Consider the following 24,379-nt stretch of genomic DNA (forward strand, 5'->3'; position numbering starts at 1 on the left):
AAACAAACGAGAAACCTCAGGGAACCTATGCCCTTCAAGTGCCTAATCCTCTTCTCACCATTGTTAACATGTCCATGTGACTATAGAGGACAAGCATCATTCATATCATTCCACTTTTCCCTGGTAGAGCTGTAGTGTAGAGTTGTGTTGACCACTCGAGCTTGGTTTCCCCAGTACGGCTGTTTGTGTCCAACAAAATGCTGGCCTCCTTCACCCCTGACTGTTTTTCAAATGGTCAGAGCCACATCTCAATGTGACTAACAAAAGCAGCTTTGAAAGCAGTTGACTCCCACCAGACTCTGTTCTCTTTAAACAGGTTTTTGACTAACCTAAGTGCCACAGTTGCCTGTGCCCAAATGCAATCTGAAACGTGGCCCACAGACTTGTTTAAACCTACTCAGTAACTCTCAGCTCCCTTTGTTTTACCAAGTTGTACCCTTTAAGAACTGTACTGTACTGTATTTGTTGACTTGTATTGCTGCTCAAATGAATAGGCCTAAATGGACAGTGGATCTATATAGAGAAGCTCATTGTTTAGTTTGGGATTAGCCTCCTTACACCTTTTTCCAAAAGGGTTTGGGTTAGGGTTAGATCACAGATGTCTAAAAACATTAAAAACATTGAACATTTATTTTCAGCATAATTCATTAATTATTTCTGCAGTTGTCTAATGTCTTCCTTATTATCTTGCCCTTGTCTGCCTAGTTCATCTGCAAAAAACACAGGCCTGACTTCTGTGGAGAGATAGGTGTTGGTGCAACATGAGAGGGAGAAACAAATGGTTTGAAGAGCCTGGTGTGCAGGACATAATGGCATTTTGTAGTTTAGTCTGTAGCATCAATGGCCTCAACAGAGCAAAGTTCATGTGAACAGGCATTTAACAGGTGGCTATTTCTCTTTATTAAACGACTTGAATGGGGATATTTTTCCCCTTTCCTTTCTCATCCTATGATATCTCTTCAGCTACCAGAAGCTCAGCAGGAAGGACAGGGCATATTAACAACAGAAACACCCATTGTCAAACTCAGATTCATCCGTCTGATCCTTATTTGGAGGAAAAGAAAAGCCTAAACTCCAACATATTTTTATAACAAAGCAGCCTTTATTGGGATTGTTGAGGTTTTTCATGTTTTTTTTTTTTTTTTTTTTATCAGCTACAGAGACATTTGGATGCGCAGTTCAGTGTTCTTCAATTTTTTGTCATCCATTTGCTGTCGTTAATTCAGCGTTGCTGCAGATGCTTGTAATGAATTGCTGCACCATCATGGGTTGTCATCTAGTAGCAGGAATCCATGATGCGCCTCATGCTCATGAACTTCATGCTGCTAATGCCCATGCTGCTGAAGTTCCTGTACTCTCCAGGCCTCATGTACATCATTCTTCCTCTGAAGTGGGGCTGCTCATACATCAGCCAGTGGCCCTCCATCACGTTGCAGGACATGAAGTTGGACATTCCGTAGTGGTCCATGACATTCTCACAGTCCTCCATCAGCTCATGCATATGACCACCAAAGTTTTCCCTCTCATAGATCCTCATCCTGTAAGAGCCTCTGTACATGGGGATCATGCGGCAGGACCTGATGCAATCGCTCATCTCCATCATGCTCATGTAGTCAGAATACTCGCCCCTCCTCATGAAGTACTGGTTTCCCATGAAGTTGGTGCGGTCATAGACTATGAAGCAGCCCCTCTCTACCCTGCAGGAATGGCAGCGACTCAGGTAGGAGGACATGTCAGGGCAGTCACTCATGCACTCATAGGAGCGGCCCTGGAAATTCCTGTCCTCGTAGAAGATGATCTTGCTCATCATGTTCATGCTACTGGAAGTCATCCTTGCTAATGTTGTCACTGGAGGCAATACTGCTGTTGCTGTTGCTGCTGTTGGAGCTGACCTGCTTGTCTACTTGCTGGGGACCTTCCTTTTTATACCTGACAAGCAGAGGTCCCCTTTGTTGAAACAGCCTGACCCAGCAACCTGCCATAGAAGCCCATAGAGCATTGAGACCTGTCAACATTAGCAGTTGTTCTCCAAAAGACCTTGGAGAGGCGGTTTCACTTTGAATACTGTCATACAAAAGCTTTTTGAAAGGGTTAACAAGGAACAATAGGGCCTTTGTAATTACACAAACCATCCTCAGCATTGAATTATTTTTTTGTTTTGTTGTCTTATTCTTAACAGTCTGCATCGTCATTTGTTAATGCTTTCAGGGAAAACGTTCATTTTACGAAAAAAGAATTCTGACCTCTGCGATAAATAATAGCTTATTGACTATTTCAGTGTAATCACACTGAAATAGCCCTACCAGTTATAGCTGTGACTTAGTACAAAGTATATAATTAATTGACATCAGGATCATTTCTTTCAGATGTCACAGTGGAAATTGAAGATATAATTTTTTGATTTTTATTACACTGACAATTTTTTTGCAGTAAAATAAAGATATGCAGAAAAGAGCTATAGTTCACATAGTCAAACACTTTCCTTTGAAACTGGTAATGGAAACTACATCTGTTATTAGTTGGTGAAATTACTGGTTCAGCAGATGGAGAGGCTGTTAGGTAGAAGTTATCTGCAGTGGCAGTGTAGCAAAAGCAGCTGGTCAGCAGCAGGATTGAAGATTTTCACGATTATTAAATAATTACTTTGTATAATTAAATATAATCAAAAACTTTAATCTTTAAAATAGAATACTTTACTTGATACTTAATACTTAATGATATTCCAAAAAGTACAACAGCAAATCCTCTCAAAGGTACAACGTCTTTTCCTACCATACAGAATCAGTTGATCCTTGATGATTTCAGCATTTTTTAGTTTAATGGTTATGTAGTAGCATCTGAGCAACTTCATTGCTCTGACCTGAGGTTGTTACTTTGTGCAGGAAAAAGGAAGCACCATTGACTACATGTGGTCTTTCCTGTGTGTTGTTACATGCAGACAGATGCACAGGAACAATGATGCAGGTATCTCTCCTGTGTTAGCTGCTCTTCATTGGCTGCCAGTAAAATATAGAGTAGAATTCAAAATCCTTCTTTTAACATATAAAGCTCTTAATGGCCAAGCTCCATCATATCTCAGACAGCTCATAGTTCCTTACTGTCCTAGCAGGCCATTCCGCTCTCTAGATGGAGGTTTACTTGTGGTTCCTAGAGTCTCCAAGAGTAAATCTGGAGGCAGATCGTTCAGTTATCAGGCTCCTCTTCGATGGAACCAACTTCCAGCATCGGTCCGGGGGGCGGACTCTTTAGTAATTTTCAAGCCCAGGCTTAAAACTTTCCTGTATGACAGAGCTTATAGTTAAAAAGTTAAAGTCCTCTACTCTTTAGCTATGCTGCTATAGGCCTAGGCTGCTGGGAGAAGGACTGAGCTTCTCTCTCTCTCTCTCTCTGTCTCTCCCCCTCTCCCTCTTTCTCTCTCCCTCCATCTCGTTCGCTCTCCTTTCCTCCCCCCTTGCATGCGTTGATAAGAACCATCCTTCTTAAAAAAACACAGTTTCATCCAGTTCTAAGCATTTATACTGGATTTACTAACCATGTTCTGCCAAAGTCTCAGTCTCTCCCAGTTCCTCTCCTCTCTCTCCCTGTCCTCATCCTGCAGGTGGTGACTCATCACCATCCCATGTTCCTGCAACACCTGCTGGTCCCATATTTCATGAATTCTGTATTACAGTGCAACTCCATGAACTTCATGCAGCGACATGTTCCTGCCTACACCCCCCCCCCCCCCGAGACATGCCTGTCTCTCTCTCTCTCTCTCTCCCACTCTCAACCCAACCAGTCGAGGCAGATGGCCGCCCCCCCTGAGCCTGGTTCTGCTTGAGGTTTCTGCCTCTTCAAGGAGGTTTTTCCTTGCCACTGTTGCAAAGTGCTTGCTCATCAGGGGATCTGTTGGGTCTCTTTAAATAAATTTATAAAGAGTTTGGTCTAGACCTGCTCTATATGTAAAGTACCTTGATGTAACTTTGTTATGATTTGGCGCTATACAAATAAATCTGATTTGATTTGATTTGAGGTGTTGTAACTGTTGATGCAGTCTCTTATGCTCTGATTCAGTCAGTTTGTGTATTTGATTAAATGCGCTCTGTCTTAAGTCTTCTGTGGCATCGAGTATGCATTTACAAGACAGGTAATGAAATTTCCCTTGGACAGCAGTGGGTCTTCAGGGCAGCCTGGATGCTAGAGTGATTCCCTTTAGTAATAATGTGCTCAGACATGGGCTAGCTAATTAGCATGTAACATTGCCACTTAAAGATAAAACCAAAAGAAGAGGGTTGCTTTATACCTCTGGAAACAGCTCATAGATTGACAAAAAAAAAGAGTTTGATGTCACTTTTTGGAAAATACACAGCTGATAATACTAATGCTGCTAATGTAGTAAAACTTACATATGGCCATTTCAATCTCCAATATAGCTGTTGCACAGTCATGATGTGAACTAAAGGTCAGAATATATCTCAATATAGTTGTTGTGTCCTTGTTATGAGAAGGCAGTGGGTGCCCACAGACATGGTAAAACCGGAATGTGAAAAAATGTGCAACAACTTAAAATGCGGAACCAAGAGCAGGGGCAGTCTGAACATGTGCTCTGCTGCAATTTCTTTTTTTGCATACACTGCACTTAGACTTTTCAAGGCAACGGAGAGAAAATTATGAAGTATATTAATGAATAAAACTAGTGATAATCATGACAAAGGAGCCCTGGGCTGCAGTGGTTAGCACTGGAAGAAGTTTCTGGGTGTACACTTCTGGGGCCTTTCTCTGTGGAGTGTTGCTGCGTGGGTTCCCTCCACCTCCTCGAGTGTTGTTATGAAATTCAATGACGTGAACATCAGACAAATTGTTGACTAATTGCTTGTTTTCCTTATATTCTTAACCTTGCCCAGTGACACCTGCAATTGACTCCAGTGATGGCTGGCATGTAGAAACAGATTAAGCAATAACATACACTGATAGAAGTTGGAAACATAAGTCATAACTGCAGCTGCTGGAGCCATGTCACAAAAGCTTCTGCGACAAATTAATTTCATTATAGACATTATTAATTTTTCTACATTGCATTGTCTGCAAAATTATTTCAGAATCATCAGAAATTATTTTGAGATGTCTCACACCTGTCACATTGTCTAAAAAAAAACAAGCAAAAAAAACAAAACAAATGAAAATACAACATAGAGCAACTGCAGATGAGTAGAAAGAAAGTTAGTGAACATTATTGTATATGTGAAGGATGACATTAAGACAGAAGAAGTGGGTAATCTTCCCATTTTCACTTCTTTAATTCCAGCGGTGCTGCTTTCAGCATGGTTTGGATGTTTTACTCCCTCTGCTGTTATAATGAATACAAAAGCATTTAAAACGGTTGTACAGAACATCCAGCTTGTGTTTTACAGAAAATTAAAACTTACTGACACCCATAAAGCTGGGCTGCTCAGTCAGCTGACTGAGCCATACTGCCAAGCCTGCTGCCAAGTGAAAGAAATTGATAAATGGGTGAATCAATGGCTGCTTAAATGTATTTGGGTATGCAAGCAACTGACAGCTAGGCCTATAAATGAGACACTGATGAGCTATGACATCATCCAATGGAGCCAATAGCAGAAATGTGACTTTAGAAGTCACTTGCAAAGATAAAGGATGATAATTGATGGACAAACGAGTGGATCGACAAAAGGAAGTAAAACCTGAAGAGTAAAAAAACAGGAAGTCAACAGCTAAAACCCTCCTGGTTCAATGCACAGGGGATTTTTGGAAGCATATTCACTTAGGTGGATTTAATGTCAACCTCAGAAACTGCATAACAATATGTCTACATTGTCATAGAGAATGAGCAAAAACAAAATAATTTTCTTCTCTTGGAATCTTCTACTTCTAAAAAATTAATTTCTACTCTCAGAGTAGAAGCAATGTTGTTTCATTAGTTCAACAAAACACGAAAATGCTCTGGAGAATGCAGTGCAGAGACTGCACAGCCAAAATAAAGACAGCTCACAGATGATCACTTGAACCAACATATTTACAATCCTTAGAAGAACACAGCCAAGTGAAACAGCCTGAAAATAGAAAATAAAGTCTTTCAGCCAAACTGTGTTCTGAGGCCATGAGTCAGAAATGTGGAGCAGCACAGATGTTGATATACAGGACAGGTTTACTGATTAACTGAAGGCTGATAAGAGGTGTTCACCTTGGTTCGGCAGTGACTTAACGTTAACTTGTCATACAGAGTAATTGCTGCTCATTACACTGCATAGAGCTGGAGACCAACCAGTCACAGGAGTCCAACAAGCCAGAAACTTCTCTTCCATCTTCACTAAAACGCTATTAACACTACAGGACAGTTTAAATTATGAATCATAAGTGATGTGCATGAAACTTAAAGGAATCCTTATATTGAAGTTTATGTAAAGACAAAAAGGAAGCAGAGGTGAGAGCTGAGTAGTTTTGCAATTGAGAGTGTTTTGACCAGACTACCAATGGAAATTCTAAAAAACCAGGAAGTTAAATGCAGAGAAAATACTTCCTCTATATGGCCCTTTTAGTACTTTCAGAATCAGTTCAGCTACAATTAGACTTTGAAGTTAGTACTAGCTGAAATGATACTCATATATACTGTAATACTTTTTGTCAGTTTCCACTGGCTGTGTATTTTCTCTGACTCTTCCACAACTCTTGTAGGAATAACCATTTGGAAACTCATCGTGGCATCACCCGCTGGTTTGTGAGCCATCTTGATTTTTTGAAAACAGGATAGTATCATATTCTGATTCTGACCTGCTACTAAATCAAGTGACGAGTAGGAACATTTTCACATAGACCTCAGGACAATCTGACTTCTTTTTAAAACCCATAGGGTAACTCCCTGATGATCAATAAACAGAATGTAGGTTTAAAGATCTTCAGCATTTGCTTGACTTGTCAGGCTCAGAGTCTATTTTCGCTTTTATAGAAAGACTATGATTATAACTGCGTCATTTCCATGACAACTGGCAAATTGCAACCACTCTTAAGGTTGTTTAGTAATTTTATTTTCAAGTAAAAAAAAAGGATACAATGCTCATAATTATGGGCAGCACGACAACGTGGTTGGTGTTGTTAACCGAAGTCATTAATCCGCAAAGCCTGGGGCCTTTCTGTGTGGACTTTGTATGTTCTCCTCGTGCCTGCGTGGGTTTCCTTTGGGTGCTCCGGTTTCCTCCCACCGTCCAAAGACATCATGTTTGGGTTAATTGATGACTCTAAATTGCCCGTAGGTCTGAATGTGAATGCAAATGGTTGTTGTCTGTCTCTATGTGTTGGCCCTGTGATGGACTGGTGACCTGTACCCTGCCTTGGGATTGGCTTCAGCATATATATGAATGGATGTTCCTAATTATATCTTCATCAGTGTATCATCACATAATGGTCGGAAGAGACAGCTCAATAGATATAAAAGAACACCAACTTAGTAAATTAAACAATACACACCCAGCTCTGGATGTCTCTAGCATGTCGGCATACAAGACAAAATTATGTTGAAATTTTTAATGCCTGATTTGCATTATGAGGAGGTACAAGTCTATAGTTGAATGATCATATTCTTAATTGAATGAATATAAATAGGGCTCGTGTAAAAGAAATTGACAGAGGAAACATTTAAAACATTGTTTACTCTTTGGATGTTTTGACGTGTTGATTTGTTAAGAATGGATGGAGTTGATTACAATATATTAAATGTGTCAGGGATTTAGTTTTCTGTTCTGTTGTTCCTGTTTTATTTTGGAAGCCATGTCTCCCTCCCATGTGATTGCCCTGCCCTAATGTGGTTCACCTGTGTCTTGTTTAGTCACTGTGTATTTAAGTCTTGTTTTCGTTCTAGTCTTTGTCAGATTCTCTTCTTCATTTGTGTCATCTCTGATCCATGGCCACAGCCTCAGAGACACTTTTAAGTTCCTGTGTTTTTAGTGTTTTTTTGTTTGTTTGTTTTTTTTAACTAAAAGCATTCATTTTTCTCACCAGAACTCATCTGTGTCTCCTGCATCTGAGTCCTCACCCACACAGCCCTGATAAAATGAAACTGTAGCCACTGAAAAAGGGACAAATGGCAATCTAATAGATTCTTCACCTTACACCAAAATAAAGTATTAGTTTTTATGAAATAAATAAATAATATATACATAAATAATATGAAATCTGAAATAAGATTAAAGATGTTCAATTTTCAGCAAGCACTGAGGAATGTTGAAATATCATTTGAAGTGAAGACATCAAAGTAGAGTTGAGGTCGGCCTGAAAGCTTGATATAGAAAGCAGATGAAGTGGCAGTTTCAGGATTAACACTAAAGAAGGTGAGTGGAGAAAGGAGGAAAATTACAGTCCTGGATGTGTTATAGTACTTGAGACTGTAGAGAGGGAAGTTCCAAGTACACTTTTAACACTCACAGCATAAATATCTAATGGCAGCTTTTTCACATCATGTATATAGGTAACATTTTTTTTTTTTTATGTCGGGTTATTATATCAAGGGGTAAGGGGCACTCATAATGCTGTTTGGGTCTGGTGCTCAAAGAGGTCACAGGGCGGCAGGGGGCTGTGCTCAGTGTTGGGTCAGCCAGAGAAGCTCACCCAGGCATTCCTAATGACATTGCTCAGTGATGGCAGCGCTGATTATGTAGTGCTTTTCCCATTAGGCTGGCGAATGAGTGCTGACAGTCACATTGTGCCATGAAAGAAGCTGACCTCTAGGAGGTCAGAGGAAGAGATGCACTATGATGTCACAGGTCAGGATATGTACCATCAAAGTATGAGTATCTGCATTTGTCCTCATAGTTTAACACCACAAACTTTCCATTTCTTATTTCAAAAGTTTCAAATAAGCCTGCGTGTGTAGCTTAAGCAAGCTATTTTGGTGGATTTGATGGAGATGGGTGATTCCTTTCTGCTGCCATGTGCTAAAACAGAGAGGGATTTTGTTAATCGCAAAGTCTGAGTTATGCCAGATTGGGGAGAACATATAGGGTATCAGTTGAGAATCTGCAGCCTCCAGAGTTTTCCACCAGGTAGAGAGGGTGAAAGCAATCGATGGGTTTTGAAACATTTATGATGTTCGGGAGTCAAGGTGATGAAAAGAAGATCAGAGATTCTGATGTAGTAACAGTCTATCTGTTCAAGCTCAAACCAAGTCTTCAGAAACATCTCCAGGATGCACCGTGACGCATCTTCAGTGTTGTGCCCTGGGGTCATAAGATGTTTCAGCTCTCACAACATACACCCTCGCCAAGATGACTCAGGCAAGGTTGATCAAGCCCCAACTTGTGTCCCAGCAACTACCCATGGATCAGCTCTCTTTAACCTAAGCAACCTAGTGGCTTTTTCTGCAACCTCACTGGCAGATTGAATGGCCCTCTTCTCAGCTGCTCATGTGATGCCCTTGCAGAGAGAACATCCTGCAAATCCTCTACAACCAACTTCTATGAGCTTGGAGAATGTTTTCCAGCCTCTGCCACGGCACTCCTCCACTAGTTCCTGGTACTTGACACGCTTCCTCTTGTTGTCTTCCTCAATGTGCTCTTCCCAAGGCACTGTCAGTTCCAGTATGAGCAGGCGTGTCTGGGTCTCTGAGGTGATGATCATATTTGAACAGAGTGAAGTTGTTGCAATGTACTGTGGGAACGTCAGCCATTTTCCCAGCCTGCAGAGGTGTGGAGGAGGCCTGTTGATGGATTTGGAATCTGGAGTTTTTCTTCAACTTTGATGAAAGTGGCTGATTTCTTTGGTGTGTGGTGGCGTTTGCCAGTGTTAATGACTGACACTGAATGAATGACAAACTCTCAGCAACTGCTTTAAGCACCTAGTCATGTCGCCAGCAATAGCGTACATCTGCCAGAGCCTTGGGGCAGCCACTGAGGAGATGTTTTAATGAGCCATGTCCCTACTGAAGCCTGGGCCAGAGTTGTCTGGCTGTTTGAAAATGGCGCCACTACCCCAGGATCCACACCTAAGGTGTGGTTCTGAGTTTGAACAGGAGGGCATTGGCTGGACGCCAGTGCCCTCAGCAGGGGTCACACAGGTAATAAAGACGCTCTGTGGCTCTCCATCTTCGCTTTTTCCCGTGCGCCAGTTGCAGTAGAGAGCTGTCCCAGCTTTCATCTCATAGACTGGTGCGATTGCGGTTGCTGTGCCATTGTGATTGTTATCGCTATTTATTTATATTGCTATATTTGATGTTACTATTGTTACCGCTATAGCTGTCACCATTGCTAAAGCTATCCATATTGCTAACCCAGTCTTCTTACATGTTTTTACCCGTTTGTAGTGGACTGGACTGATGGAAATCTGCCTGCATGATATTTGACCAGGTGATCCTGCGCTGTTGTGTACGCTCCTAACTGGTACATGCTCCCTGCTGCCAGAGTCCTACTGCCTCTTCCTCCACATCTGCTCTGACGTCTTCCTTGAAAAGGTGATATCTCTCCTTGCCAACATGGGTCCTTTGTAGCCTAGCCCCGCTCTGCCACCAGCACCTTTTGTCTTAGGGGTGACTGCAACCTCCACTGCTTTCTCTGCTCTCCTCTTCTTTCTTGTCCTCACCACAATGCTGGTTGCTGACACTTTAGTGTCCTTGGAGTTCCTGTATTAGAGGGCTTCAAGAACGTGAGCTACCATGGACTCTTCCTTGAGTCCACTGAATGGTAGCTGTTGCTTGTCCTGTACAATGCTGTGCTGGTGAGGCTGCATGGAAAGCCCAGCCACTTCCAGAGAAGGCTACTTCCAACAAGATCCCTTTCCTTTACTTTTGAGGGACTTATCTGTTGTTATTGGGACTGCGTAGACCAGCAGAGGCCACAAGACTCTGGGCAGGGTGAAGTGCTCGTAAATCCAGGTTTTAAATCTACCAGGTAGACCAGACCTTTCAACCTTGATGAGCCAAGTGTCAAGTTCTTGCATGGACTTCTGGATGACAGTGGTATCTTAAGCTTGCGTCAAAGATCTTCCCCAAGCTCTTGACCGGTTGGTCTGTAATGGATGGAATGGGTGTAAAAATTACTCTTTAAAGGGGAAGTGAAACGTTCATAATCTTGGCAATGCTGGTGCTCAGCTATATTAGAATGAACACTTTGCTCTCAAATAGCTGTAAAACCGTAGATATTTGTCTTTTGTAAGTTTAGCCTGGTTATTTAGCATGCAAGTTGCCATGTTGGACTGGCGTAAGAAGCTACATCACCGGATTGGTTGGTTGGTTTGCGGCTGGATGTCAAGGCGTGTCTGAACCACAAAGTTTTAAAGAAAACATTTTTGGAAATGGATGACAATGGGCTGCACAGGCATTTTGATTTCACATGTCCCATTGCCTATGCCTTTGAGCCCATATGGCAAGTTAAACAACCAGTAGTATGGGAGGAAGAGGTAGCAGAGCCACCGATTGTTTAGGGTGACCCTAACCCTAAGCCGGGCTATAAGCATTAAAATCAAAAACAGAGGTTGCAGCTTCAGGCTTTAGTTTGTTGTTCCGCTGGACAATTAGTTTGCCTGACTCAAAGGTCTTCATCGCTGTATAATCTTCCTCCAAAAAATGCTCATGGAAATCCTGGAGCCAGTGCCCATCGAAGGATTCTCCCTCTCCATTGCCGTTAGCTAGAGCCGCAGTACAACTCTCTGCTCCAGTGGCAGTTTATGGATACTGACTGTTTTGCCCTAAGCTTTCACTCTATAAAATGCATTTTGACAACCAAGAGCAATACAGTAGTGGCCTCCCTTTTGTTTTCCATGTTGTTGTGGCTCCATCTTTGACGATCTGTCATAAACAACCACTGCTAACACTGTAACTCTTGCACCCCAACCAACCCGATGACGTCACGGGTTACAGTGGTGAAAGATGGTGGCATCCATGCTACAAAATAGAGTGGACATCCATTTAGCAAATCACATCAACTTGATTCAATACTTCACCTACCCTTTAAAGACAAATTTGTGACAGGTAGCAAATGGGAAGGAGCAGTTAACTTTGTCAATTGACAATAAATCTTCTCTAGTGCAAAACCCAACATTGGCTAACTGATGTTATGAGGTTTGGCGTTCATTGGGTTTTGTTCACAGCTACAAAGTCAGTGTTTTATGCAGCCTGAAATTGAATTTTTGTCATCAAAATTCCTAGATTCAACAAAATATCAACATCTAACAATACGGGTGGTGAGCGACATTTGGCCTACATTTCAAGAACCAACTGTTAGAACTGTATCCACTGAATAACTTACCATGTGCCAAAGCTAAGATATAGTCACCTGCCAGCTGTGAGCTGTCATCTTCTGAGATATCAGCTTTGCCCATTAAAGTGTGTAATTATGTATGTAAATGTTTGGCAGGCTTAAACAACAATTTAACAGTGTGTTGAGTGCAGAATGATCAGTCTGAACTCAGTCCGAGGGCACCAAAATTCAAATGTCCCATAATGTTAAAAAGAAAGTCTGCCCATTTCTACAGAGCCACAGCTCGACATCCATAGACAAGACAAAAACACAGATGCTTTTTCTCCTAAAAATTGAGAACAAGCCGCCACTGATGAAATCTAAAGACAGGAATTAGAACAGACAAAAAAAAAAAGGATGACATTTTGGTCATCGCTCTTTTGTTAAATAGTGAAACTGTCACACTCAGCCCAGACTCACTCACCTCCTGCCTCATCACCTCATTAGTCGTAATCTCCTGCACCTGGTCTCCCCAGCTGAAGCCCCTCTCCACTCAGTATTTTAACAGCCCAGATCCTCACAGATGCTGCCAGGTAGTTTTTGTGTGCCTGTCCCTGGCCACTCCTCTCTGTCTTGGTAACCTGACCTACCTTCTGCCCCTGACCACGTCTCCTTGTTTCTGTCCTGGCAGCCTGTCTTGCCTTCTGCCCCTGACTTTGAGTTTTGCCTGTGTGTCTCCTGGTTTTCCTTGCCTCGGCTCCCCTGGGAGGAATTGCATGCTACCTCTTCCTGTAGCTGAGCAGTATTATCATTGTCTATTGCTCTAGAGAACTGGGTTCATGTCCTGGCAGAAACAGTAACTGAGCTCTGAACATTGAAATATTTCTTGGGCATTTTCCTGCCCAAACCTGTAACAAAAACAGCCTGTCACTCGAGCAGTTCAGGATGGACTAGGTTCGAGGATGAGAGAATAATTTTCTCAATTTCTCTCAAGAGCTTAACCCACCTATCAAGCTTGAGGTCAGTTTGACCCCAGTCAACTCATTGTTGCCCAACAACAAGAAGGTCATCAGTTCGATCCCTGTGCCTGGGGCCTTTCTGTGTGGAGTTTGCATGTTCTGCCCATGCTTGTGTGGGTTTCCTCTGGATACTCTGACTTCCTCTCACTGTCCAAAGACATGCATGCTTGGGTTAACTGGTGATTCTAAATTTCCTGTGTGTGGTGTGTGTGTGTGTGTGTGTGTGTGTGTTTTTTTTTTTTTTTTTTTTTGTCTCTGTATGTTGGCCCCATGATAGACTGGCAACCTGCCCGTAGTGTATCCCACCCTCACCCAATGCGAGCTGAAATTTGCTCCAGCACCCTCTGTGACCTGGAAACAGATGAGTGGTAGAAGATGAATGAATGGAAAAATTGTAGTTTTTTTTTTTTTGCATCATATTTCATGACTTTTCCTTATTTGAGGGGGTCATGGGACCAACAAAACCAATAGGGTTCATCCTTTTGTGGTCATTAATGTGGGCAGAAAATTTGAAAAGATTCAGATGAAAAGTTTTTAAGATACATTCTTTTCTCTTTCTAATTTGAAAGTTTGACCTGAGTATGGCACTAGAAGGAATTTGCTAATGGGTTTCATTATTAAATGATTAATTATATATTCAATTAATAAACATAATGATTTCAATCATTTTCCTGGAGGTAGATATCCCTAGGGTCAGATTGACCCCAAGGATTAAACATGTTATATTTGAGGAGAGTTAATCATTTTTAGAGAGCAGCACAGATGACATTCAGAGACTCAGTATTTCTACAATCTCTGAGAATTAATTAACTTTTTCTCCTAAATAGTGAAAGACTATGATCACTGACAGGAATCTTCTTGTTTTGTGCTGCCTGGAGACTCTGAGGTCAACAGGTCATCATTACAAGTGGCTGGGAGCTTCTGTCTGTGCTATCGGTTAATGTTAGCTGCTGAAGACACTATGAACGTTGTTAGTTGAGCTTTCCACATCATCAGTTTTTCTGACAGTAAACAAGTGTCATCACTCACTACTGGAGCACCACAGGACAGGTCATGGAAAGAGACCTTCATCAATGTGGTGCCCTCACTGCCATTGGGCCCTTGAAGAGTTTTGGATGCCTGGCCAGCTGCCCAGTAACCCTAATTGTTAATTTAGCTAAATTACAAAACTTTTGCCAAGCAATCAAGGAGTCAAAAATTTTGCAAAGCGACTCAGTGCCCTCACAACCCAAATCAACTCACTCACTGCAAAATTTATGTGGATTTGTAAACACAATCTATCAGTTATTTTTCCTGCATATTTGTAGCAGTAAATTCATGTCTTTTTAGGAATTTTCCTAAATTGAAGCAGTGAAAAGATGGATGGACCTAAGCTCGGTATAAAATGTAGAAATTTTCAATGGCAAACTGGCAACAAAGCAGTTCCATGCTGGCACAGAGAGGGTGGCAGTGGAAAAAAGGCTGTTGTGCTCCTCTGCTGCCCCCCATCCTTAAATTGTTAACTGTAATTGCATCCCCACATCTTGATGTGAAGCAGATATGCATCAGGAGCTTTTAATAGGCTGTGCAAAGAACAGGAGGAACAGCCATTCATTCAAGGTGCTGAGTGTGCAGGGAATGTCTACCACAGCTCCTGGTGCACCTCATGCTGCCAGTCCCCTCATATGAACCGTTCAGCACTTTCTTATACAAGGGACTATGCTTGTTTCTGAATGGAATAGCATTGTTCAAAAAATTTTACATTTGCATCTGTAATAATAACTTTTTTCTTCTTGCAAGTTCTGCTCTCTCAACTCTGTGTATTTAATTAAATGGCTTTAGAAACCAGAATATATTTGGAACAAAAGGTGGCGCTGAGGAGAAGTGAGGGATGTCATCTGACCTGCTCTGAAAAATTTCATTATTTTGATGCATTCATCTTCAACTGCTTATCCATTTCCTGGTCACAGGTGGTTACATAGTCAATCCCAGTTTACACTGGGCAAGGGGAGCCCCCCCCCACCCTGCCAAAGGTCGCCAGTCCATTGCAGCAACTCATTATTCCATTTGTTCAAAAATCTCATATTGTTAGTTAACTGATATGTTTTGAACTACCCAGAGGATAACACCCCTACAATCACTGTTTGACTTTTAGTAAATAAGTAAATATTATCAACAACTTAGAATGGCAACCAATTAAATTCAGCATTTCGCCTCAGTATAAATTTTATAAAATTTTTTGATGATCACTTTGCTTTAGAAACACATAACAACTAAATTTAAGCTATTTCCCAACATCCTTTCTACACTGGTTGTTAAACCATTTGTAAATTTGCAAAGTCACCCACTGAAAGGTGACTTCATCATCAGACCGTAGATTTGATTAATCTGACTTTATTTCTGGGTTATGTACCTCAGGCACTTAAGACCGCGGTCCTCAAACCCCAGCTTAAAAAGCCTAATCTTGATCCAGATGTTTTGGCAAACTATAGACCCATATCGAACCTTCCATTTATTTCTAAAATCATTGAGAAAGCTGTAGCAAAACAACTGCACGAGCATCTGGATGGGAACAGTTTGTTTGAAGAGTTTCAGTCAGGATTTAGAGCCCATCATAGCACAGAAACAGCGCTGGTTAAAGTCTCCAATGACATTCTAATGGCTTCAGACAATGGATCAGCCTCCATACTTCTTCTAGATCTTAGTGCTGCATTCGACACCATAGATCATAATATTTTACTACAGAGACTGGAACATGAAATTGGAATTAAAGGAACTGCATTAACATGGTTCAAATCCTACTTATCAGATAGACATCAGTTTGTTCATGTTAACAACAGCTCCTCCTCATGTACTGCAGTCAATCATGGAGTCCCGCAGGGTTCAGTACTTGGACCAATCCTCTTTACGCTTTATCTGCTTCCTCTAGGCAACATTATCAGGAAACACAGCATCAACTTCCACTTCTATGCAGACGACACTCAGCTGTGCCTATCAATGAAGCCAAATGAAGTCACTCAGATAGTCAGACTGCAGACATGTCTTGAAGACATAAAAGTCTGGATGACTGAACATTTTTTACTTCTCAACTCTGACAAAACAGAAGTTATTGTACTCGGTCCTAAGCGCCTCAGAAAAATACTATCTAATCATCTCATCAGTCTGGATGACATCACTTTGGCAATTTTTGACCAGGACATGTCCTTTGTCCCTCACATAAAACAAGTTAGTCGGGCAGCTTTCTTCCACCATTAGGAAAATCAGAAATATCCTTTCTCAGGATGATGCAGAAAAACTAGCCCATACATTTGTAACTTCTAGGCTGGACTACTGTAACTCATTACTATCTGGATGTCCAAACAAATCTCTAAAAGGCCTTCAGTTAATTCAGAACGCTGCTGCACGGATATTAACAGGAACTAGGAAAAGAGATCATACCTCTCCTGCGTTAGCTGCTCTTCATTGGCTGCCAGTAAAATATAGAGTAGAATTCAAAATCCTTCTTTTAACATATAAAGCTCTTAATTGCCAAGCTCCATCATATCTCAGAGAGCTCATAGTTCCTTACTGTCCTAGCAGGCCACTCCACTCTCTAGATGGAGGTTTACTTGTGGTTCCTAGAGTCTCCAAGAGTAAATCTGGAGGCAGATCGTTCAGTTATCAGGCTCCTCTTCTATGGAACCAACTTCCAGCATCGGTCTGGGGGGCAGACTCTTTAGTAATTTTCAAGACCAGGCTTAAAACTTTCCTGTATGACAGAGCTTATAGTTAAAAAGTTAAAGTCCTCTACTCTTTAGCTATGCTGCTGTAGGCCTAGGCTGCTGGGGGAAGGACTAAGCTTCTCTCTCTCTCTGTCTCTCCCTGTCTCTCCCTGTTACCCTCTCTCCCCCTCTCCCTCTTTCTCTCTCCCTCCGTCTCGCTCGCTCTCCTTTCCTCCCCCCTTGTATGCGTTGGTAAGAACCATCCTTCTTAAAAAAACACAGTTTCATCCAGTTCTAAGCATTTATACTGCATTTACTAACCATGTTCTGCCAAAGTCTCAGTCTCTCCCAGTTCCTCTCCTCTCTCTCCCTGTCCTCATTCTGCAGGTGGTGACTCATCACCATCCCATGTTCCTGCAACACCTGCTGGTCCCATATGTCATGAATTCTGTGTTACAGCGCAACTCCATGAACTTCATGCAGCGACATGTTCCTGCCTACACCCTCCCCCCCTCCAATGCCTGTCTCTCTCTCTCTCTCTCTCTCTCCCACTCTCAACCCAACCAGTCGAGGCAGATTGCCGCCCCCCCTAAGCCTGGTTCTGCTCGAAGTTTCTGCCTCTTCAAGGAAGTTTTTCCTTGCCACCGTTGCCAAGTGCTTGCTCATCGGGGGATCTGTTGGGTCTCTTTAAATAAATTTATAAAGAGTTTGGTCTAGACCTGCTCTAAAGTGCCTTGATGTAACTTTGTTATGATTTGGCGCTATACAAATAAATCTGATTTGATTTGATTTGAATAATAATAATTTTCGTATAGATTTCAATACAATCTTCTTTTACACCCAAAGAAGCCACCCCTTGATGGTCATTCTATAAAGTACAGGTTTAGAATCCAGGTACACTGAAATAGACAGACTATTGTTCAGACATAAGCTTCAGACTTTCAGAAAAGAAATGTTGTATTGTCGAACAATATTATTCAATAGAATTTTTCTCTCTTCTATGGCCGATGCTGCTGTAACGTAAAAGTTTCACTATTAAGGGACTAATAAAGGATTATCTTCACATCATCATTCCTGAAAAGAGTCCTTACTGTAGAGAGTTTTATGTTCTCCCTGTTCCTTTTACTGTTGGTTTAGTGAGTCTATCTTTCAAGGTTGGGTGAATTGACGCAGTGACAGTAAATTCACCAAGGAGTTGAGCCAAATGTGCTGTGCATCACAATGGTGAAGACACTGAACACTGTGTGTTTCACAGCAGCAGCCAACAAGCCTATCTCATCGACAAGGTTACTTCAAAAGTAGTTGAGAAATTATTATATTTCCTGTCCTATGAAGGACCCAAAAAAGTCTATCCTTTGTTGCCGACAGGACAGATAGGAAATCCTATTTATCTATAGGATAACTTCCGGGTTAACCCTGGGTTTATGGTGTCACAAAGATGGATTACTTTCTATCAGGCAGCAGAATGCGTAACCTGCCCCAGAGGCCAGGCCTATCAATCTGGGCGCTGGAATTATAAGAGGAGCTCTGAGCAGAGAAAAAACAGAAACAGCGTTAACCCACTTAACTTTCCGGACAAGGTCCTGTACAAGAGATACTGATTCACATGTGAGTAGCATGTTGGGAAAAACAGCTCTCTGTCAGTAACCCAAACCATATCCGCTGTGCTGCGGCTCTTTGCCTCAGATAAGGGATTGTAGTTTTTTTTTTTTTCATTTATTAATTTATTTGTAACCTATTTGCGATGACTTATAATACTGCATGGAATGATTTAGTGGACAAGAAGGACAGGAAAATTAAATGTAAACTATCTGTTAATGAATTGATTTGATAAAAAGAACATTCATGTATGCTGTTGGTGACACTGAGAACCTCAGCAAGTAGCAGGGCTATCCAATATGCAAAAGGTTTGAGCAGCGAATGGCAGCTGTACACTGAACGTTATCTTCGTTATGATCTGAAACTGTGTCATATGATACTCATCAAGGCTATTTCTTTTTAACTGAGGGGCAGTTCGGTGGAGGGCTGCTGTGGTACAGGGGATATGCATGCCATCCGTATTTGATGGCCCCCTATTCCAGGGGTTGGCAACCTGCAGCTCTGTCATCCCTCTGCCATGGCTTTGAGAAAATAATGTGAATAAGTAGTAGCTATTTAATCTAAATACATTTTATTCTATCTACTATTTTGTCAATCGAAATGAGTTTCAAACTTTTTGTTCGTCACCTGTTGCAGACAGGCTGATGACTAATTTTGAGCTGCTGACCCGGGTAAGATATGGTAGTTTAAGATTGAAATGACCTTTGGGATCATCAGGGTCAGTTTCACCTGTTTCCATAGGCTGGGTGTTGCCCCATACCAGTTATAAAAAAAAAATATTTCTGCATGCATTGTGCTACACAATAGAGCTACAGTCTGGAGAGAACCATTCTTGTCAGCCCCGAGCCCCTGATCTGGTAGACCCCATCATCCAGCCCTCAGGGAGGAAATAAAGTGAACTGAACATTTCTTTAAGCAGAAATTGCTTGTGTTTTTCTTCTTTTTATATTTTGCTGTCTTGATTTCTTTTCTCATGCTCAAGTTTTTACACCTCAGGTTTAATTTTTTTTTTATCTTCAATTTTTTGCACTCTATATCAAGCTCCAATTTTTATTTTTTTGTTAAGTGCTCTCACAGTGTTCTCGCTCTTTGTATGGTTCACTTTAAAATAAAGTGAGCACCCCAATGTATGATCAGCAGCAACAGATTGTATGCAAATGTATATGATAGGTTGGACTTACTTTTGCCTCTCTGGAAGACAGCATTTTTGTTGTTGGGGTAAGAGGGTCACTGTGAAGGTATTATTTAAGCTATTGAAGCTATTTATTATTTTCACAGTGAATGGATAATTGTGTTTTGGCAGCCCGGTATTCCTCACTAGTCTACTAGTCAGACTGATGTGTTGAGAACTAATGAAGCCCCTTGGACAAGAGGCAAAATGTCTTAGATAAGTCCAGTTGCTTTCAATTCAATTGTGAATTAAATTAATGGATGGATGAAGGAGAATATACACAAGCGTCTGTGAGACTTCCAAGACAAATACCTTAAAATCTTAATAGGTAGAAAAAAATCTGTCTAATCTGTCTAATGTACAAAAACAAAATATAAGTAATAATATAAGTAACCCAAGTGCATTATAATATAATTTTTCATATTCTGCACTGACTAAGGAGAAAAGGTATTGGGATATAAGGCTTGTGAGTGAGTCTGTTCAATGTTTTTTTTTTTAAGAGATGCATCTTCTAATTTGCCTGTGACAAGATTAAATTTTTTGCTGAATTGCAAGTGGAAAATGTGCTTTGAATGAATATGTGGCACAAAAAATTGCCAAACAGAGTGGTTGGAAAAGACGATATCATACTGTCATTAGGTCTACTTTCTGTCCACGTATAGAGAAAAACTTCCTTTGTAATTACAGAGGTAATACTCAAGTTTAAGAAAACACATGGTTGAAATTTCGTGAGTCTAGCTATGAATAGAAAGACAGAGAATAGAACTGAATGAGCTCATGATATGAATAGTTGGCATGACCTCACTGGGAAAAGCTCCACGTCACTGGATTTAAAGAAAAGATCAACCTTATCGCCTGTGTTTATGCTGTACATACATTGTCTCCCTGTTTTGAAAAGTGAACCAATTTAATCTGGAGGAAACCACAAAGAATGCTGAGTATAGTGTTTCCAGAAGGGGACATATAGGGCCATGTGTGGCACAGTCAGACTCAGAGTCAACTCCTTACAAAACCACAGATATGCAGATGTGGGCTGACTTTCCCAGGCTACACATAAACTCTGACAGGCAGCAATGGGGTACACAGATCTTAGAAAGAGAAGTGTAGAAGTTTAAAGGATTGATTCACATTTTCTCAAGCTTGTCATAAAACAATGATTGCACTCATTGTTATTGGTCACTGTAATTTTTCCATCTCTCTGTGCCCCTTCTTCGTCCAATGCTGATGGGAGGAAAAATCGACAGACTCTGCACTCTCTATAATTTAGCAGCTTTGAGTATCTTTTAGCTTTTAGTAAATTGTTGGGTACCTTCCAAAGCTACTGTGTTTGCTGTGAAAATACCCTCTTTCTAGTCTTTCTAAGATAAAAAAGCAGTAGCAAACCAATTACATGGTCGTCTACATAGGAACGGTTTGCTCTAAGAATTTCAATCAGGATTTAGAGAGGTTAAAGTCTCCAATGATATTCTAATCAGTGCTGCATTTGACACCATTAATCATAATATTTTATTACAGAGACTGGAACATGAAATTAGGACTGCAGACATGTCTTGAAGACATAAAAGTCTGGATGACCCATAATTTTTTACAAAACTGAAGTTATTGCACTTGGCCCTAAGCACCTCAGAGAAAGCCTATATGATCATCTAATCAGTCTGGACGGCATTACTTTGGCTTCCAGCTCCACTGTAAGAAACCTTGGTGTAACTTTTTACCAGGACATGTCCTTTGTCCCTCACATAAAAGTGAGGGACAAAGTCAGGAGGGCAGCTTTCGTCCACCTGAGAAACATTAGGAAAATCAGAAACATCCTGTCTCAAGAGGATGCAGAAAAACTAGTCCATGCATTCGTAACTTCAAGGCTGGACTACTGTAACTCATGACTATCTGGATGTCCAAACAAATCTCTGAAAGGCATTCAGTTGATTCAGAATGCTGCTGCATGAATATTGCATGAGCTGACATATCAATAACATGTTTCTCCCAGTTCTAAGCATGTGTATTGTATTTACTAACAATGTTTCTCCGAAGTCCCTGTCTCTCCCAGCTCCTCTCCTCTCTCTCCCTGTCCTCATCCTGCAGGTGGTGAATCATCACCACCCCATGTTCCTGCAACAGCTGCTGCACCCATATCTTCATGAACTCCATACAGCATCATTTCTATGAACTTCATGCAGCATCACATTCCTGTCAGCACCTGTTTTGAATATCCCCTCCACCAGGGGGGTATTCCAAGTAAGAGGTTCAACAAACTCTGAGTCTATCCCTGAACTCTGAGTTGACTTACTCTGAGATGGGGAAACTCAGTGTATCCGGTTCTAGAACAGCTGATCTGAGTTGGTTCAATCAACTATGAGTATGTTCACGGTGAGTTGCACGCGTGCACAACCTCTATAAAAAGCCCCGATACCACAAGTCACCATGACAACCAAGAAAAAAAAAGATCAAGTTATTTCAAACCAATGGAGTTGGTGGTCTTAATGCAGGCCTATGGAGAGTATGAGCACATGTTTCACTGTAAATGTAACACTGCTGCAGCAGCGAAGGAGAAACAGCAGGAGAAAAAATTACTACCCAAGTAAACGCGTAAGTTTGGATGTACTCTTACATTGATTTTACATTTAACCGTAAGAGATCGTAGCTTACAGTTATAAATATAAATGGGAATAAAATCAGATTTTCATTTAGGTGCAGTCCATCAGGAGAGAAGCATATTTGGAAGCAGTAAAAAATTTAATATCAAAACATTGTATATAAAAAGGTAAGGGATGTTTTTGCTGGGCTATGATCGTACCTCACTTTGATTAAATTTTTTTTTTTTTGTTTAATTAAACTATAAAACAAAGTAAATATTAATTTAAACATCATACAATGATTACCCATTTTTATTGAAGTAATTCAGTGACAATGTGTACACGAACGAAATAAAATCTACTAATTAAAAAAAAAAGAGATTTACATTTGAATTCTGCTTAACTAACAGAAAGAAGGTAGAAGCCCGAGAAACGAGTGGAGCTGCCACCACCACCTCTCACAAAGGCTGAGGAAATTAGGGCATCCTGAGGTCACCCTCCAGGACACAAGTACTTACATCAGATGTAAGTAGTAGTAGTAAGTAAGTGTCTTTCAAAAAAATAAAACATATAACACTTCTTGTATATATATCTTTGCTAAGTTCACAGAGAAATGCTCACAGTCTGTTCTGAAACTGAGCCTATAAACTAGCCATCAGGACTTCTAGAACTTTCTGATGCCACAACTAGTTTTCAACACTCATCCCTGTGCCACGCTCACATGGACCATTCTTCCCTTATCCAACCTTGCCAACAATGATTTTTTCTGAGTGAGCCATGACCCAATATGAAGAGAAGCTCTGAGACTTTATGATGTCATAACAAGTCACAACCCTCAGTCACTGGCCTGAGAAAGTGTAAGGGTAGTTGTGTGTGTGGACCAAGAGTCAGGCAGAAGTACAATGTCCAAAATCCAAATCTTTAATCCAAAAATGCAGCAAAGGTCAAAATTCCAGTAGTCAGTAAACCAGCCAACAAGGCAGATCAGGAACAAGCAGAATCAAGGGTCACAAAAATATCAAAATACATGGAGGATCAACAGGCCTAAACGTGAGAGAGCTTGAACACAAAGGTAACAAAGACAATCTGGCAAAGACATTGGGAATGAGGTGGGGTTTAAATACACAGGAAACCGAGACAGGTGAAGGACATTAGGCCAGAGACAGCAATAAAAAAGGGAGGGAAAAACCAGGACGTAATTCAAACAGCAACACAACAGAACAAAACTTCAAAATAAAACAGGAATCTGTAATCAAGTCTATCTGTCAAAAATCAGTATAATAATAATAATTGAAATTTGACTTACAGTACAGGCCAAAAGTTTGGACACACCTTCTCATTCAAATTAATGGAAAAGTGTGTCCAAACTTTTGGCCTTTACTGTATGTTTATATATTCACTACATATACAATATATGACCAGTCCAGCAGAACAGAGGTGCAAAACATAATGACATGATGTAGACCTTTGAAACTTGAAATGTACCTTTTTTGATTAATTAGAAAAGAAAATAGAAAAATTTAATCACTTATTTACTATCCTTGCAGTCATCAGAATCTGAGTTTGAGTTTCTGTTGTAATTAGTGTATGAACTTGCAGTTTATGGCGAAAATATATTTTTAATCTGGACCCTAACCCTAACCCAACCCTATCCCTAACCTTCTATAATCAATTCTTCTTTGAGTCCTACTGAGTAATTGTATCACGAAATATTACATTTACTAGGCTAAAACCATGTTTTATATTATATAGTTATATAGTTTTAAATGTGCCAAATTTAAAGAAAATATTTTAAGGCATTATGCAAATGTGATGTTATCAAGAATGAAAGAGACTTATGCCACAAAGGGATCTGTGGCTGAGTGACTGAGCAAGTGATCAAGTTGAGTGATGCAGCTACATTGAAGTTTCCTTGTAGGCTGATACTCTTTCAAAATTAGTTGGTGCAAGAGGTACTAGCCTGCTTAGATTTGTCAGTAGGCTTTTATTTTTCTCCCAAAAAGCACATTGCTAAAACCTTTGCAATTGATTGGACAAACCTTAGCTCCTGAGAAGAGAGTCTCGAGTACCCTTCTTACTCTGCCAGGCATTCCCTCAAGTCAGCTTGTGAATAGGTGCATTCTTTTCCAGCTGAGCAGGGGGTAGTGTTGCCCCAAAGATTAGCTCTGGTTATGCTTCC

At 40.8% G+C, this 24,379-nt stretch overlaps 1 protein-coding gene across 1 annotated transcript; it reads right to left on the minus strand.

Moving 5' to 3' along the window:
* Positions 1-1,276: 1,276 nt before the first annotated feature.
* On the minus strand, positions 1,277-1,840 carry LOC115037621 (gamma-crystallin M3-like). The gene has a single exon (XM_029496289.1). The coding sequence runs from the start codon at positions 1,829-1,831 to the stop codon at positions 1,277-1,279; it is 555 nt and encodes a 184-aa protein (XP_029352149.1). The 5' UTR covers positions 1,832-1,840.
* Positions 1,841-24,379: the final 22,539 nt, after the last annotated feature.

Source organism: Echeneis naucrates, chromosome 24 (assembly GCF_900963305.1).
Source record: "Echeneis naucrates chromosome 24, fEcheNa1.1, whole genome shotgun sequence".
NCBI classification, from domain to species: domain Eukaryota; kingdom Metazoa; phylum Chordata; class Actinopteri; order Carangiformes; family Echeneidae; genus Echeneis; species Echeneis naucrates.